At 58.8% G+C, this 13,440-nt stretch overlaps 4 protein-coding genes across 4 annotated transcripts; 2 read left to right on the top strand and 2 right to left on the bottom strand.

The window, feature by feature from the left end:
• Nucleotides 1-997: 997 nt before the first annotated feature.
• Nucleotides 998-6,490, top strand: THITE_118016 (uncharacterized protein; the record flags this gene model as incomplete). The annotated part of the gene is made up of 4 exons (XM_003653900.1): nt 998-5,210; nt 5,633-5,652; nt 6,003-6,068; nt 6,281-6,490. The coding sequence occupies 4 exons, from the start codon at nt 998-1,000 to the stop codon at nt 6,488-6,490; spliced, it is 4,509 nt and encodes a 1,502-aa protein (XP_003653948.1).
• Nucleotides 6,487-7,081, bottom strand: THITE_160751 (uncharacterized protein; the record flags this gene model as incomplete). Its single annotated transcript, XM_003653899.1, has 3 exons — nt 6,487-6,643; nt 6,763-6,973; nt 7,060-7,081. 3 exons carry the CDS (start codon nt 7,079-7,081, stop codon nt 6,487-6,489), a joined length of 390 nt encoding a protein of 129 aa, XP_003653947.1.
• Nucleotides 7,082-9,445: 2,364 nt separating this feature from the next.
• THITE_2050802 (uncharacterized protein) lies at nt 9,446-10,564 on the top strand (the record flags this gene model as incomplete). Its single annotated transcript, XM_003653898.1, has 2 exons — nt 9,446-10,222; nt 10,280-10,564. The coding sequence occupies 2 exons, from the start codon at nt 9,446-9,448 to the stop codon at nt 10,562-10,564; spliced, it is 1,062 nt and encodes a 353-aa protein (XP_003653946.1).
• An 882-nt stretch (nt 10,565-11,446) lies between these two features.
• Nucleotides 11,447-13,123, bottom strand: THITE_2050521 (uncharacterized protein; the record flags this gene model as incomplete). The annotated part of the gene is made up of 1 exon (XM_003653897.1): nt 11,447-13,123. One exon carries the CDS (start codon nt 13,121-13,123, stop codon nt 11,447-11,449), a length of 1,677 nt encoding a protein of 558 aa, XP_003653945.1.
• Between the last annotated feature and the right edge of the window lie 317 nt (nt 13,124-13,440).

The raw sequence follows: 13,440 nt of genomic DNA, 5'->3' as shown, positions 1-13,440 counted from the left end.
TCCCCTATTGTGCTGGGTGGTGGTTTAGGCATGATTAGAGATAGAACAACAAAGGCCTCGATTGTTAGTCCAGATCGCATGCTCGAGTAGAACAACAAAGGCTGCGCCGCTGCGGCGCGACTCATCGGGGGGCGGTACAAGATCGTACTGACCGGCTGCGGAACGCCCGTGCGCCGGTCCCTGAGGTGTCCGAGCGGTCACCCAAGTACAGCTGATGCGGACGGGTTGCAGAACACAGTGGTCAGCCCACTTAGGGGCGGCGATTCTGCCTGCTGCCGGTGAAGTGGGAGCTGGCCACTAAATAGGTCACGTATTGGCTTTCCGAGGCCACTTCACAAAACATGCCAAGAGCCGGTCTCTCCACCCGGATCTCCCGAGGCGCCTGTGCCGCCCCCGCCTTCCGAGCGCATCGCCGTTGGCCTGCCCCTCTCGCTTCCTTCGGACTGCCCCTAGAGCGCTCTCCGGCTGCATGCGCGTCACTGCTGTAGCCGACCAGAGAGTCGTTGGGACATGACGGGTCGACGATACATAAACACTGCGATGTCGAATAACTGCCCACTGTCTCCGTATCTAGGGTACGGCACCGGTCCCGACAGCTGCCAACACGCTCCGTTGCTGGGCAGCACGAGGGTTAGGGTTCCGCGCCGCCGGCCCTCCTGACCGGCCAACAAACACCCCTGAAGCGGTCTTGTGTGTGAAGGGCGATCTGCATGTTCGTTTCGAAACAAGTATTATTGGCAATGCCATAATATTTTGGCCGTGGCCGATGCCAGGTCGCCGGGTCGCCGGATCGCGGTCACGGAAGCGGTCACCCGCACCCGGAGGCGACAACGTCGAAGTCCGACCCCTTAAAAGTAAAAGCCCCAAAAACATGCCCCCTGCCCGCCCTTTCTTCGATATTGCCACATATACGAGACGTTGAGAGCACTGATTTACCGCGAGTCTGAATCCTCGCCGCGCTCCCAGTCCGCTTTGCAACACACAACACGCGGCGCCAATGCAGAAGCAACGATGGGCCTCCCAGGCAGGAGGAGACAGGGCTCTGCCGATCCATATCCTCGTGGTAGACGCGGACTACGAGCACTCGCTCCCGCCGCCCTCCGCCGGCTTGACGCCATTCCCGGAGGATCACGATTACGGCAGCGATAAAGGGACAACTTCTGCATTCCATGGCATGTGGCTGCACCCCGATAACCAGACTCTCGGCACCGGCGCATTCACGATCGCTGATTACGGGGGCGGAGACGACGCCGAGGCCGAAAATGCAGAAGAGGACTCCAGCTTGGACGTCCCGTCTGAGGAACCAGAGCTGGGCTCGTATTACGATGTCCCAGCTGACGACGAGGAGCAGTCCCTGCCAAGCGGGCAGCTAAAGCCTCCCCTCGAAGGCTGGGCCTACAGAGGAGATCTCCACAGCGTTAGCGGGACCCCGCCAGATACTGGAAAGCTCTTGAGAGTATCTCGCGACGATCTCCAGTCGGAAGGCGCCATTTTCGATCACTACAATGACGAGGTCGAGGGCACGAGCGAGCCCGAATCCCAGTACGACAACGACCCTCTCGACGCGTACCATGGAGAACACGCGTCAGGGAAGGGCTACAAGCCTGTGTCTAGAGAAGCCCCATCCGGGCCAACCTCCCCGAAGCGTGGACACGGGCCCCTAACAGACCGGTCAGCTTCGATCGATGGTCTGGAGGCAGAGCCCGACGGCGCCGTCGTCTTGGACGCCAAGTCCGACCCCCCGAGAGCAGACGAGTCCGGCTCAGAGGTAGATTTCCCGCTCGACAATGGCGTCCTCACTCCCGACCCCCAAGAGTTTCCCTTCAGCGAACTCCCTTCTCCCAGCCTCTACATCGGCCTGCACAACGAGCCCCTGTCCAAGGCATTGATTCAAAACCCATTCCCAACTGAAGCAAACCGGAACCAAAACACGAAGTCCTTGGAACATGAAAGAGCCAACCATGCGCAAGGGGTAAATGACAATTCCATTCATGCCCACAACGACGATAAACATTCCACCAGCCATGCCCACTTCACGACTATGCGCAACTCCTCCGCGCCCCTCGATACCTCCGCTCGGAGGGTGGAGTCTGCCTCCGGGAGCCTACATGACACGTCCTGTGGGGACAGTGATGGCTCTCAAGTCGGCAATGAAGATTTGAAAGAGGAAGAGGGGATCGACGGGAAAGCAGTTGGTCAGTTTGATGAGGCCGAGGTCGACAAGGACTCGAAACCTGCGATGGAAAGTCACATGCTGCTTGGCGGCGAGCGAGCCTCCACCAGCAAGCCCCTTCCCAAGAGCGAAGCGGAATCGTGTCTCAGGGGCGCGAAGAGGTTGCTTTCAGTGCACGATGGGCTGCCGTTGGAGGGCGAACCCGACGTCCTGTTCGGAGGTGACCGGGCAATTCTTCCTGAAGCGTGTGCGCGACCTCACGGAGGCGAACATCGTCTCAGCCCCGAGAACGGCGATGAAATTCTCTTGGAGGGAGAGCTAGAGTTGCTTTTCGGGTATCAAGAACCTGATTCCAACTCCGCCGACTCAGCACCCCTTGAAGGTGGATTTGATCATCAGCGAACACTTACCGAGCCTGAGTCACCGGAGGCTGAGCTAGTCGGAGCCGAAGATTCGGCGGAAAGCGTCGCTCGGGGAAGCAAGAGAGGACTCGATCAAGGGGTGCAAATTGACGACGTGGGGCACAAGGGACATCCAGATGAAGGCGTACTTGGCAAGCCACTGTCCACAGAGACGTCCACGGAAGAAGCCCAATCTGATGGAACACCGGCGCTTGGACAGTCGCAGACCTTCGACGAACTTACGCCGATGGATCGCTCAACTCACCTTGATCAGCAGAATTCGGGCCAACCAGGACAGGGATCCGGTGGACTATCCCCAGTTGCTGGCCCTTTCACCCCACGGTCGACGGCCCTGGGAGTCACCTCGGCATTTGACGTCTACTCCGAGTCTGAACCCGAAACCGAAGTTGTCGTGCATATGGAAGATGCACGCGATGAGATGTCTGATGCGACACCCGGTCATCAAGAAGCAGCCCGTGTCGACAGCGGTATCCTCGACCCTAGTGCGGGCCATGTTCAGCCGGACGACGCAGAATCGTCACGCAAACTCTCCGTGGGAGATAGCTTACAGGGTCCTTCCTCCGACAGCGGACTCTCAGAAAGCGGAGGGGAGAGCTTCAAGCAGCAGGACGACCAGGTCTCTCGCCCGGAAGGTGGGCAGAATTTTGACGAGTCCCGTTTCAACCTGGGATCTCAAAACCGGTCTCCCGGGCCTGCATTTACGGAGTCAAACGGCAAGCACGCTCCTTCACCCCGCCACCATCGAAACACGACGTCCTTGGAGCCGGTTGCTCCGGTGTCCCCAATGCCGCAGCCGACGCCTCCATTGGACGTTAAGGACGATGGTCCTTTAGTGACCCCAGCGCCTCAACACGACTCCGGCGAGAACAGGGTCTTGACTCCTCCTCCAGACCAAGAACCGCGATCAATGCCCTCTCCTGCTCCTTTTGGGGAGGCCCTGCATGAAATCAACGTCTACTTGGACAGCACGGTTGATTCCGGCAATTCGAGCCTAGCGACCCTGCCTGAAGATAACTCTGGCTTACAGAAGAGGCACAACCGGGTGGACAATAACGGGGAAGTGACCTCAGCAGAACAGAGGGACGAAAAGCCGACGGCGGAAGATGACCTCAAGGCCGATGTCGCGGAGCCGTGGCACGAGGAGGAGCCAGGGCCAAAATCAACTCCGCCCCTCGAGGAGCATGAACGGCCTCCCGACGACGATTTTGATTTCCATCACCCCAGTGCGCGGATGCAAGATGATCAGGGTGTGATACCCAAGGCCGCCCAGTCAAGAGTTGTGGCTTCTGAAGAACCGTTAGACAGGAACGAGACGCGAGGCGCCGAAATGCACATGCGTGTTCCTCAGCTCGAGGCGGGGGTGGTGTACCCTGACGTCCAGCAACAACACCTCCACGACGGCCAGGTCCCTCGGTTCCCCAGGTTGGAAGCAAGGGATGGCTTGCCCGCGCGGCCGGCGCCTTCTTTCAGGCAGCGGCCCAAGGGCCAGTATCACCCGGACGCCTACTCCGTTCCCGCCAGGCCGGAGCGAGACATACACCGCACGCTTGATATACATCGCTCGCCCGAACAACGGTACCCGACGGCCAGGACCCGCAACGGCGCAGTCCCCTACCATGTATACGCACCCATGCGGATGATGGCGGTTCGTGGCGAACCTCTCGAGGTTGCAGTGGGCGAGTTTAGCAATTCACGCGGTCCTGAGCCGTCGCCTAAACGTCAGGGTCTTCTTGCACGACTATTCGGGTGGAAGCCCAGGAGACGCAGGACCGAGGTGGAAGAGACTGGTAGGAATCCGTACAGCGAGGCGCACTCTACGCCACCGAAACGGCGGGGACTGCTCGGACTCTTATTCAACCCCCACCGGCTATCCAAGACGGAAGACCGGGACACGGACAACGGCACATATCGAAGTCACCAGCTGGAAACGGCGCCCAATCGCCGCGACATCACAGCCAGAACCCTCCAGAAGAAACACAGACCACAGCCCAGCCGGGATGGCTACGCCAACCCCGACCTCCGCGCACCGCACGAAACACCCACCAAGCCACAAGGCTTCCTCGCCTCTGTATTCAGCAGCTTCCGCCCGAAGCGCAACACCCGTCCCCAACCCTCCAACTCCTTTCTCTCCCGCCTTCTCGCCCCCTTCCGCCGCACCACCCGCCAGCCGAGCGACATCGAACTCGGCGCGCTGGACAGCCACCACCATCGCTACCACCACCACAACAACAAGAACAACAACCCTCTCGGCCTAGGCCGTGTACACATCAGCAGCCCGCAATTCATTTACCACAGACCCGGCCTGCCCCAGTATGCTCCCGCTGTTGCTGCTCCCGCTGTTACTACTACTACTACCGCCCCGGGATGGACTGCAGGCCGAGACAACAACAACAGCGTCTGGCCCACCCTCCCCGAGCAGCAGCGAGGGGGCAGGCCTCAAGCTCAAGCTCCGGGGCAGGGCCAGCGGAAAGCTGGTGGGAGTGATCTGCGTCGAGACAGGGAGTCTCGGTCGAGAGTCGGCATGGGGATGGGGATTGGGACGGGCTTGGGCATGGGCTGGTACCGGCAGGGAAGCTTTGGCGATGCCGCTGCGGGGTCGGGTGCCGGTGGTGCAGGTAGGGATGGTGGGGGTGTGAAGAATGGGAAGGGGATGGGGCCTGGCAGGGTGGTGGCCGAGGCGGACGGCAGTGGGAGGGCGGCGGGAGGGGCTGGTGTGGCGCGGCCTAAGGAGGTCAGGCGGGTGCCGGTTGGGAGGGGACAAGGGGCGTCTATGCCCGGCGAAGGCATGCATCGGCTTGCAACCGCGCCGCGGCAGGGGGGAGGGGGAGGGGGTGCAGGACAGGGGGGGCCGGTGCCGGCGGTGAATCCGGGGAACTGGTTCTGGCTGGATGTGTACTGGAAGTGAGATGGTTCCAGCTGGTTGGCCGCTAAGTTAGGCAGCCCGCGTATAGTTTCCTGCTTTTGGGTTTGTAGAGTTGGATGTAAGAGTAGCACTGGATGCTAGGAGCCTCGGATAATGCGATATGGTATGGAGCAGTATGTCATTATGGGGCCACCGTCAGTAATCCCTGACCCCCTTCGCACAGCGATTGGACCATGGACGGATGGCAGCTGGGCTGCCGGTGCAGCAATATAGGTAACGCACCCAGCACAAGGCGAATGGTGTCAGATCCTTTGAACCTGCAGAATTCCGTTTCTGTGCCGTGACGCTTGCTGGCATGGACGCCGTGTCCTCTTGGGTCACACATCACGCTTAGGCAGGCGGTGTCTGCATCTCAGATCGATGTCCCATTTGATGTCAAACTCAAGCCCAGTATCACCCGCCAACCTCGGTCGATTCGCGGCTTGAGAGTGGCATTCGACAGGGGTGAGGCGGGGTAGGCGCATTGGCATCCGACATGATGCAGATTCAGGTCGCGCTCTGGTCGACAGGGAAGCTGGGGAACTGGGGCACGCTGCTGTGGAACCCAAAAGTGCGTTTACCTTCGCTGGGCCCTGAAGGGACTTCAAATGTGGTTGCACGGGAGCCTGTGACGAAAGCGGCATTCTCGACCGGCACCAGTGATCGATCCTTCCGACGCGCCTTTACTTGTACCTAAGATGGCTTGGACAAATTTTACGCCTGACACTAAGCGCGGAATGCCCTTGAACTCATGCCATCATGGACGTATGGGCGTGTGAACAGTTCGAGTGGATGATCTCGCTGTACTTCCGGAAGAGAAAAAGAAGGCGGAATGCGGGCAGGGAATGCCGAAGCCTCGGACGCCTGCACTACGGCGCCATCCTAGCTCCTCCTGCTTTTCGCCTAGAAGAATGGAAGTGGAAGGAAAAGAGGCCTGACGATAACCAGAGCAGAACAGCGCTGGAATACGCAGTCAGACATGACTGCGCCTAAGCGTACGCATGCACGTCCGTCCCGTGCCCGCTCCTATGCCATGTCGCCAACAGAGCATTGCAGCTCCCGCAGTAGTGTCTGACATTCTTCGTGCCGTCGATGAAGAATGGGATGCAGCAGCAGCAGAGGCCAAGGACCGCGAAAGCGATCAGGCTGGAAAACCACAAGCGCGTTAGAGCGTGGCCGGTGCGGTTGAGAAACAGGAAAGTACAGAATAAAGGAACTGAGCCCGCGGCATGTGCAGCAGGAGAGGTATTTGATGTTGCACTCACGCGGTGAACCCTCCCGAAACGTATTCGATCCTGGTCAGGGTTCGGTTGCGGCAGACGGGGCAATCGACCGGTGCGGGGACCTGGAGCAGGTTCGCGAGGGGTGTGGCGTGCTGATACTGTGGTTGGGGAGGTGCGGCTTGCATATACGGTCCTTGGGGAGTGAAGGGCGGCGGCGCACCCTGTTGGACACCTTGCTTCATCTCGATCGGGACTGAGACATATCAGTGTCAGTGGCGGGACAGGGGCGGAGACGGTGTCGTGCGCGGACAGCTTGACATTTGTGACGGCCGAGCTTACCTTGTTGCTGCTGGGAGGCCATTGTCAAGACTTGATTGGGCAAGTTGGAGTTGAAAAGGGGGCTCCGTGGTGATTATTGCGAAAGTATTAGGCCGAAGAATAAGTCGGCGGGGAGGTTGAATGGAGAAGCCAGCCAGGCAAGAGGTGAGGAAGCTCCGAGCACGAACGAAGGGGGAACGGTCGGACGCCCTGTTTTAAACTGCCCGGCAGGCAGTCCGTTATTGCTTTTCACGGCTGCCCGTTATCGTCCAATTCCAATCCAAAATGAACGCCACAAGGCTCTCGAGCAAGTATGGAGCACGATTGAACCGTCTTACACAGTACACCTCCCAGGTGGGCGGAGCTCAGCGGTGCGGCATGGGGTGGGTTACACCGCAGTTGAACCTTATATTTGTGGTCGTTGACCATTGGTGGGAGCTCGTCGTTGAGCAGTGCTTTACCAGAGTCGACGCGCAAGGCTGCGGTTGAAGAGGCTCTGTCAACGGAGCGTCAGGCAATTGAGCGCGGAGACCCAGCCCCGCTCCATGATGTGCCGATTTGGATCCAACGGTTTTCAAGCTGAAAAGCACGCGGATCGTCATTGACACGCCATTCCCGGTGAACAAACAAAGCCCCCAGTGCGCCACCCACCACTGACTGGCTGAGCTGGCTCAGCCCCTTCAGATGGTGTGGCAGACCTCAGTGGCCGTGGATGGCGTGAGGAGGGTGCCGAGCACCATTTACCCAGGCGGGCGATCAGGCCGTGGCCAATCACCTTGATGCCTGCGAGCACCCGTCCCGCGTCTCCTGTGTAGTCAAGGTTTCATTGGAGCTAGGTCACCGCATTGACGGTCGCCGGCCATATGAGCAGGGGGCTAGAGTGTGGTGGAGTGGGGAGATAACGACCTGGGGTTGCCAGGCACTGCCGAGGCCCTCGCGTAGTAGGTGTGCATCCTCACGTGGTTCTTCAGGACCCACATGGAGCCGCATCCGAGGCGAGAGCAGTATCCGCCCTCGACGTTGAAGTGGGAAACTGGTGATATTCTGCTGCCTCTGTATTCTAAGAGGGAGTACTAACGGTTATTCTTAAAGAGGTCCCGCCAAGACTAATTTCGGAACCTACCGCTTACAAGTATTTACAAATTGCTACGAGGGAGCGGGGTCGCTACGACTTCGAGCAACATCAACAACGAAGAATTGCAAAGACTCGTAGCAACAACTTCGCGAAACCTCAACCAAATTAAAAAAAAAAGAAAACGAAGTTAACCCGTACCCTAACCTTGACCCTCACCCTAACTATAACCCTCACCCTAACTAGCGGGGGGCTGGCGCCGCCCCCCGCACCCCCGGCGAACTAACCCCTTGGCGATAGAGCAAACGCCTTGGCGATAGTGGTTGTGTACTGACGCTGTAAAAACATTGCCGACAATTGGCCGAAATTAGTCTTGGCGGGACCTCTTTAAGATCCAGCGTACTAACCCTAACCCGAACCTAGCTAACTTACGACCCTAACCCTCCTATAAAAACAATTGAAAACTAGAAAATAGCTGAAAATATACTTTAAAATTATATTATCTTTGATTATGTACTCGTAAGATATTTGACGCTCAATATCACACTGTGGCTGAAGTCACCACGAACTGCTTCAAGCTCGTCTGTCTGCTGTTCTGAGGGTCACGCTGAACCTGCGCTGACCTCCCGCACATGCGGTTCAATGTTCTTTGGCATTCCACCATCGCGAAGTGAGCTTCGGTAGACCTTTTTTTTTCCAGAAGTTGCGCAATTGCCAATTCTTGCCTTCTCATTCGACGGTATTGCCCTCAAGCAGGGAAGGAGAGAAGGCAAGTGGCAACCTCCAGCAATGCGGCGCCAGAGATTTGTCAGAATGGTGCTTACCATATCCCACCGCCCTAAAATCGGTTTGCCTGCATTTGCCTGCAAGAAGGTCCCGGGCGTGGGGATCGCGCCATAACTTAAAAATTCACCGCGCTAAAACCTGGTGGGGACCCTACCTAACTCGGCATTCGGACACTTGTGGCACATTCCAAGAGCTTCTTTGCATCACCATTACACATCGTTGCTGTGGAGCCCAGTCACAAGGCGAGGCTACCACGATGGGACAACGTTATCGCCGATTGGTTGTGAGTAGCCGGATGAGATTGCATATTCGGTATATAAGCCGGCCACTTGTTCGCCCTCATCGCTCATCCGATGTGCATCTCAGAGCAATCCGAGCGAGGGACCAAGCTATTGCCAGGAGTTATTCCACAGGGAAGAGAGAGCGACGCTAACCAGTAAATCGTCGATTCGCAAGTTTCTGAACCTCCTCTGACTGCCGCCCTCCGGCTCGAACATCATATCCACACTTAGGAGATCTTGCCAACGTAACCGCCAGGCACCGTGCACAATGGCGACCACAAACAAGACCCTCATCTTCAAGAAAGTCCCCACGGCAATGCCGGTTCCGGGCGAGCACCTCGTCATCGAAGACCGCGGCTTCGACGCGTCCGCGCCGCCCCCGCCCGGCGGGCTGACCCTCTCGATCCTGTACGCCTCCTTCGACCCGTACCTGCGCGGCCGCATGCGCCCGGCGGACGTCAAATCGTACAGGGCGGCCTTCGAGCTGGGCGGGCCCGTGACCAACGACACGGTGGCGCGGGTGCTCAAGTCGGACTGCGCGGCGTACGCGCCCGGCGACCTCGTGGTCGCGCACCTGCCGATCGCTGAGTACGCCGTGCTGAGTCGGGAGCAGGTGCCCACCGCGGTGAAGAGCAAGGTGGAGAATCCGCACGGGCTGCGGGATCTTGGCCTGTTCCTCGGCCCGCTCGGCATGCCGGGCCTGACGGCGTGGTCGTCGTTGTACGAGATTGGGAAGCCGAAGGCGGGCGAGACGATTTTCATCAGCAGCGCTGCTGGCGCGGTGGGGCAAGTGGTTGGTCAGGTGGCGAAGCGGTTGGGACTGCGCGTGATTGGGAGCGTCGGGAGCGATGATAAGCTGGAGTTTATCATCAAGGAGCTGGGGTTCGATGGCGGCTTCAATTACAAGAAAGAGGCGACGAGGGAGGCCCTGCAGAGGCTGGCTCCGGACGGGCTGGACATCTATTATGACAACGTGGGCGGGGAGCAGCTTGAGGCGGCACTGGATGCCATGAACGACTTTGGAAGGATCGTCGCTTGCGGAATGGTGAGTCGCTTTCCATGGAAGGTTGGCGCCGCAGGAGACTGACTGACGTCTTTCCAGATCTCGCAGTACAACCTCCCAGACAAGGAGCGCTACGGCATCAAAAACCTGTTCCAGGTGGTTACCAAGCGGCTGACTATGCGCGGATTCATAGTCAGCGATCCCGGCTTCGGGGACAAGTACAAGAAGGACCACCAGGAGAAGATGCAGCAGTGGCTAGCCGAAGGGAGCGTCAAGGCCAAGCTGAGCGTCACGGAGGGCATTGACAATGCCGCTGAAGGTCTGGTTGGCATCTTCGAGGGCAAAAACTTTGGCAAGGCGGTACTCAAAGTTAAGGATGAGTAGGCTGGGGGCCTGGGGTGTCATGGGTATTAGCCTGCAAGGGGGAGGGCACTGATCCGAGCTGCTGGATCCGAGCTGCTGAATCTGAATTGATAAATCGTAGCTGTTGAATCTGAGCTACTGAATCGAACTACTGAATCAGAGCTGTCTTGCAAGTAGCAGAATGAGTTGACAGATACCGGAAGAGTGTGACGCTTATGCCAGGCCGGAAGCGATTTCACTTCCGTGGCAGTCTCAAAGCTTCTTGAACAAGCTATCGCGTATTTGCCAGCCGAACTCACCGCGCTCTCCTCGTGAGATCATCACAGGCGAGCAATTAGCCACTAGATCCATCATTGCAACGATCCCGCAATACACTCGGCGAAGCTGCTAGCGACGCCCATCCGGCCAGACCACTACACGGCTGAAAGGTCTTTCAGCGGACGCAGAACGCATGGCTCCCCGACGGCGAGACGGAGATCACGTCGGTCTACGTCAGGTACATACACCTGACGGAGGGCTTAACTTCTACTGTGCAAACTCGAAAGCGAAAGCTTCTTATCCTACGCGAGTCAATGATATCGTAGCAAAGAATTTATCACTGTTTCCCTCGCTCGGAGACAGGCGCAAAAGTCAGGTTCCGGCCCAATTCTATTCAGGAACCCGTTCAGTCTTGCTACTCCTGCTCGGAGATAATCCAGCACGCAGACCTCTCCTCGCTCCAGTTTGTCGCACAGATCTCGAGTGTGTTTGCCAGGAAGGGTCTTTCGCCATTTGTGGGTCGCTTACGGAGTATTAGAAGTGACATAGCCCTCCTAGGGCGGTGTCCAAGTGCGTGGTGGTGAGAGGGGGTTGGGATGTTGAATACGGCTTCTGGCTTTTGGCTTCAGTGGGGGCTTGGCCCTACTACGCTCCAGATATCTCGATAGGTTCTGACCATAATATCCAGTTGTCCAGGCACGAGTAATCCACGAGCCCCCATCCCTGCTCGAGAGGCACCTTTGGCCGGCTGAACTGCACATCAACCACGCGGCGGCCCTCTCCATCCACTCTTGGAGGCGACACCCCATACCCATGGACCCTCTGACTCTCGGGAACGTCGCCAGCAGTCAGCGGAGCGCCAGGAACCGAAGGCACACAGGCAGACATCTCCAGGGCCGCCAGCCGAGCGCCAATGGCGGCCATGATCCGTCCGTCGGTCGGCCCCTCGCGGCCCTGCTCGCCGAGCATCGTGGTCGCCAGCGCGCGCAGCGGCGGATCCCTGCACTTGGCGCTCACGACGAAGAGCGGGCCGACGATGCCGGGCCGCGTCGAGAAGCGCCGGAGCGCGCTCGGCTGGGCCCGCCGCCTCAGCCGCGCCGACGCGGCGGCGTCGCGCACGATGCTGCGGAAGAGGTCCTCGTGGCCATCATACGCTGTCTGCAACGGCTCGTGCACGCAGAGGAGGAAGATCAGGGCAGCGGTCAGCTGCGCGCTCATGGCGTAGATCTCCGCCATCGTCTCCGAGTCTCGCGCCGTGGATGTTGCCGAGGCCTGCTGGGCTTGCAGCCTGGTGGCAAGCGCCGCGAGGCCGTCGAGGACCGAACGGCACTGGTTCACCGCGTCTGACTGGCCCTGACACAAGATGGGATCGTGCTCTTTCCAGCTTGGATACGTGTACCGAAGACGGGCAGCGGACTCGATAAACTGGTATGATTGGTGAAGGCAGGACATCGCGGTGTTGATCGCAAGCTCCGGGTCGCTGAATGCTTCTCGATCCACGCCAGCGGCTGCTTGGTGTTCCAGGTGCATAACGGCTGGCGTCTGGGCCAAGGCGTAGCTACCAATCGAAAGGTTCATTTTAACCAGTTCGTCTCTGATTCGACCGAGAATGGCAGCAGACGGCGCGCTCGTGTGGGGTTGGTAAGCCTTGGTCAGGATCTGCACGGCGCCGAAGAAGTGTGTGAACGCATTCTGCTCGTGTTGGCTCAGGATCTCCACGCAGGCCAGGATCATGGATGCCAGGGCCAGGGACTCTGGTCCAACAGCACCGCCGTTGAGATCTGATTGAAGCCTTGCCAGCGCCGAGCCGTAGTAACGCCAGGAGGAGGAAGAGGGGCTGTTCACGACAGCGCCGCTGTTGAGCGATGATTCGTATGCAGCCCCGAACGCGGCCGCAGCGGCCTTGACACACTCGACCTGACTCGATAGCTGCAGGAATATGCGTCCCCAGACGCCATCACCCTGCAGAGGACGGCCGTCACTGTCCAGAGACAGCACATGGGCCGCGAGATGGCTGAGCCTCTCCATTTGACGGTCTGCTGCGACGCCGAACTTCAGAGCAGGTTGCAAGGCGGACAAGCTGCTTTCCTGCCTATCCACGTAACCGCGACATAGTCGACCAGCTTGGATGCATCGCCGACATAGAGGCCTTTGCTCGTCGCACTTGACCCGACGAGTTCTGCATCGTCCGGTTAGCAGAATGGGACTGGGCGCCGGAGGATGGAATGGCGAGGACCCATACTTGCAGGTCACGCAGCCTCGCTTCGACTGAGCAACAACGACGCGAGTCCGCTTTGTTGTGGTGGCGGATGTAGACTCCATCACAGCCGCAGAGCTGCCGTAAGCAAAAATCATGGAAGAGCACTGTAGAAACTTCCGTTGGTGTTAGCCATGCATGGGGACGCGGGACGGAGCGTGCTAGCCATGCTCGGATTTACCAAAGTGTCGCCTCGTACAGGAATTCTTGGGCTCCCTTTGTTCTGTGTTTGGGACTTTGGGGGACCCTAGGTACGGCGGCTCTCCCCTTTGGTCTGCTCTCAGATATAGGGTTTTAATTGGGGGACCGCGTGAGTGGTTCCGTCAGCAGCCCCTTTCCAAGTCAAGTTGAAGCTCGAGGTCCCAGCCTGGCAAGGGCCACA

Source organism: Thermothielavioides terrestris, chromosome 3 (genome assembly GCF_000226115.1).
Source record: "Thermothielavioides terrestris NRRL 8126 chromosome 3, complete sequence".
In the NCBI taxonomy this organism is placed as follows: domain Eukaryota; kingdom Fungi; phylum Ascomycota; class Sordariomycetes; order Sordariales; family Chaetomiaceae; genus Thermothielavioides; species Thermothielavioides terrestris.
This window is presented reverse-complemented; position numbering and strand designations above follow the sequence as displayed.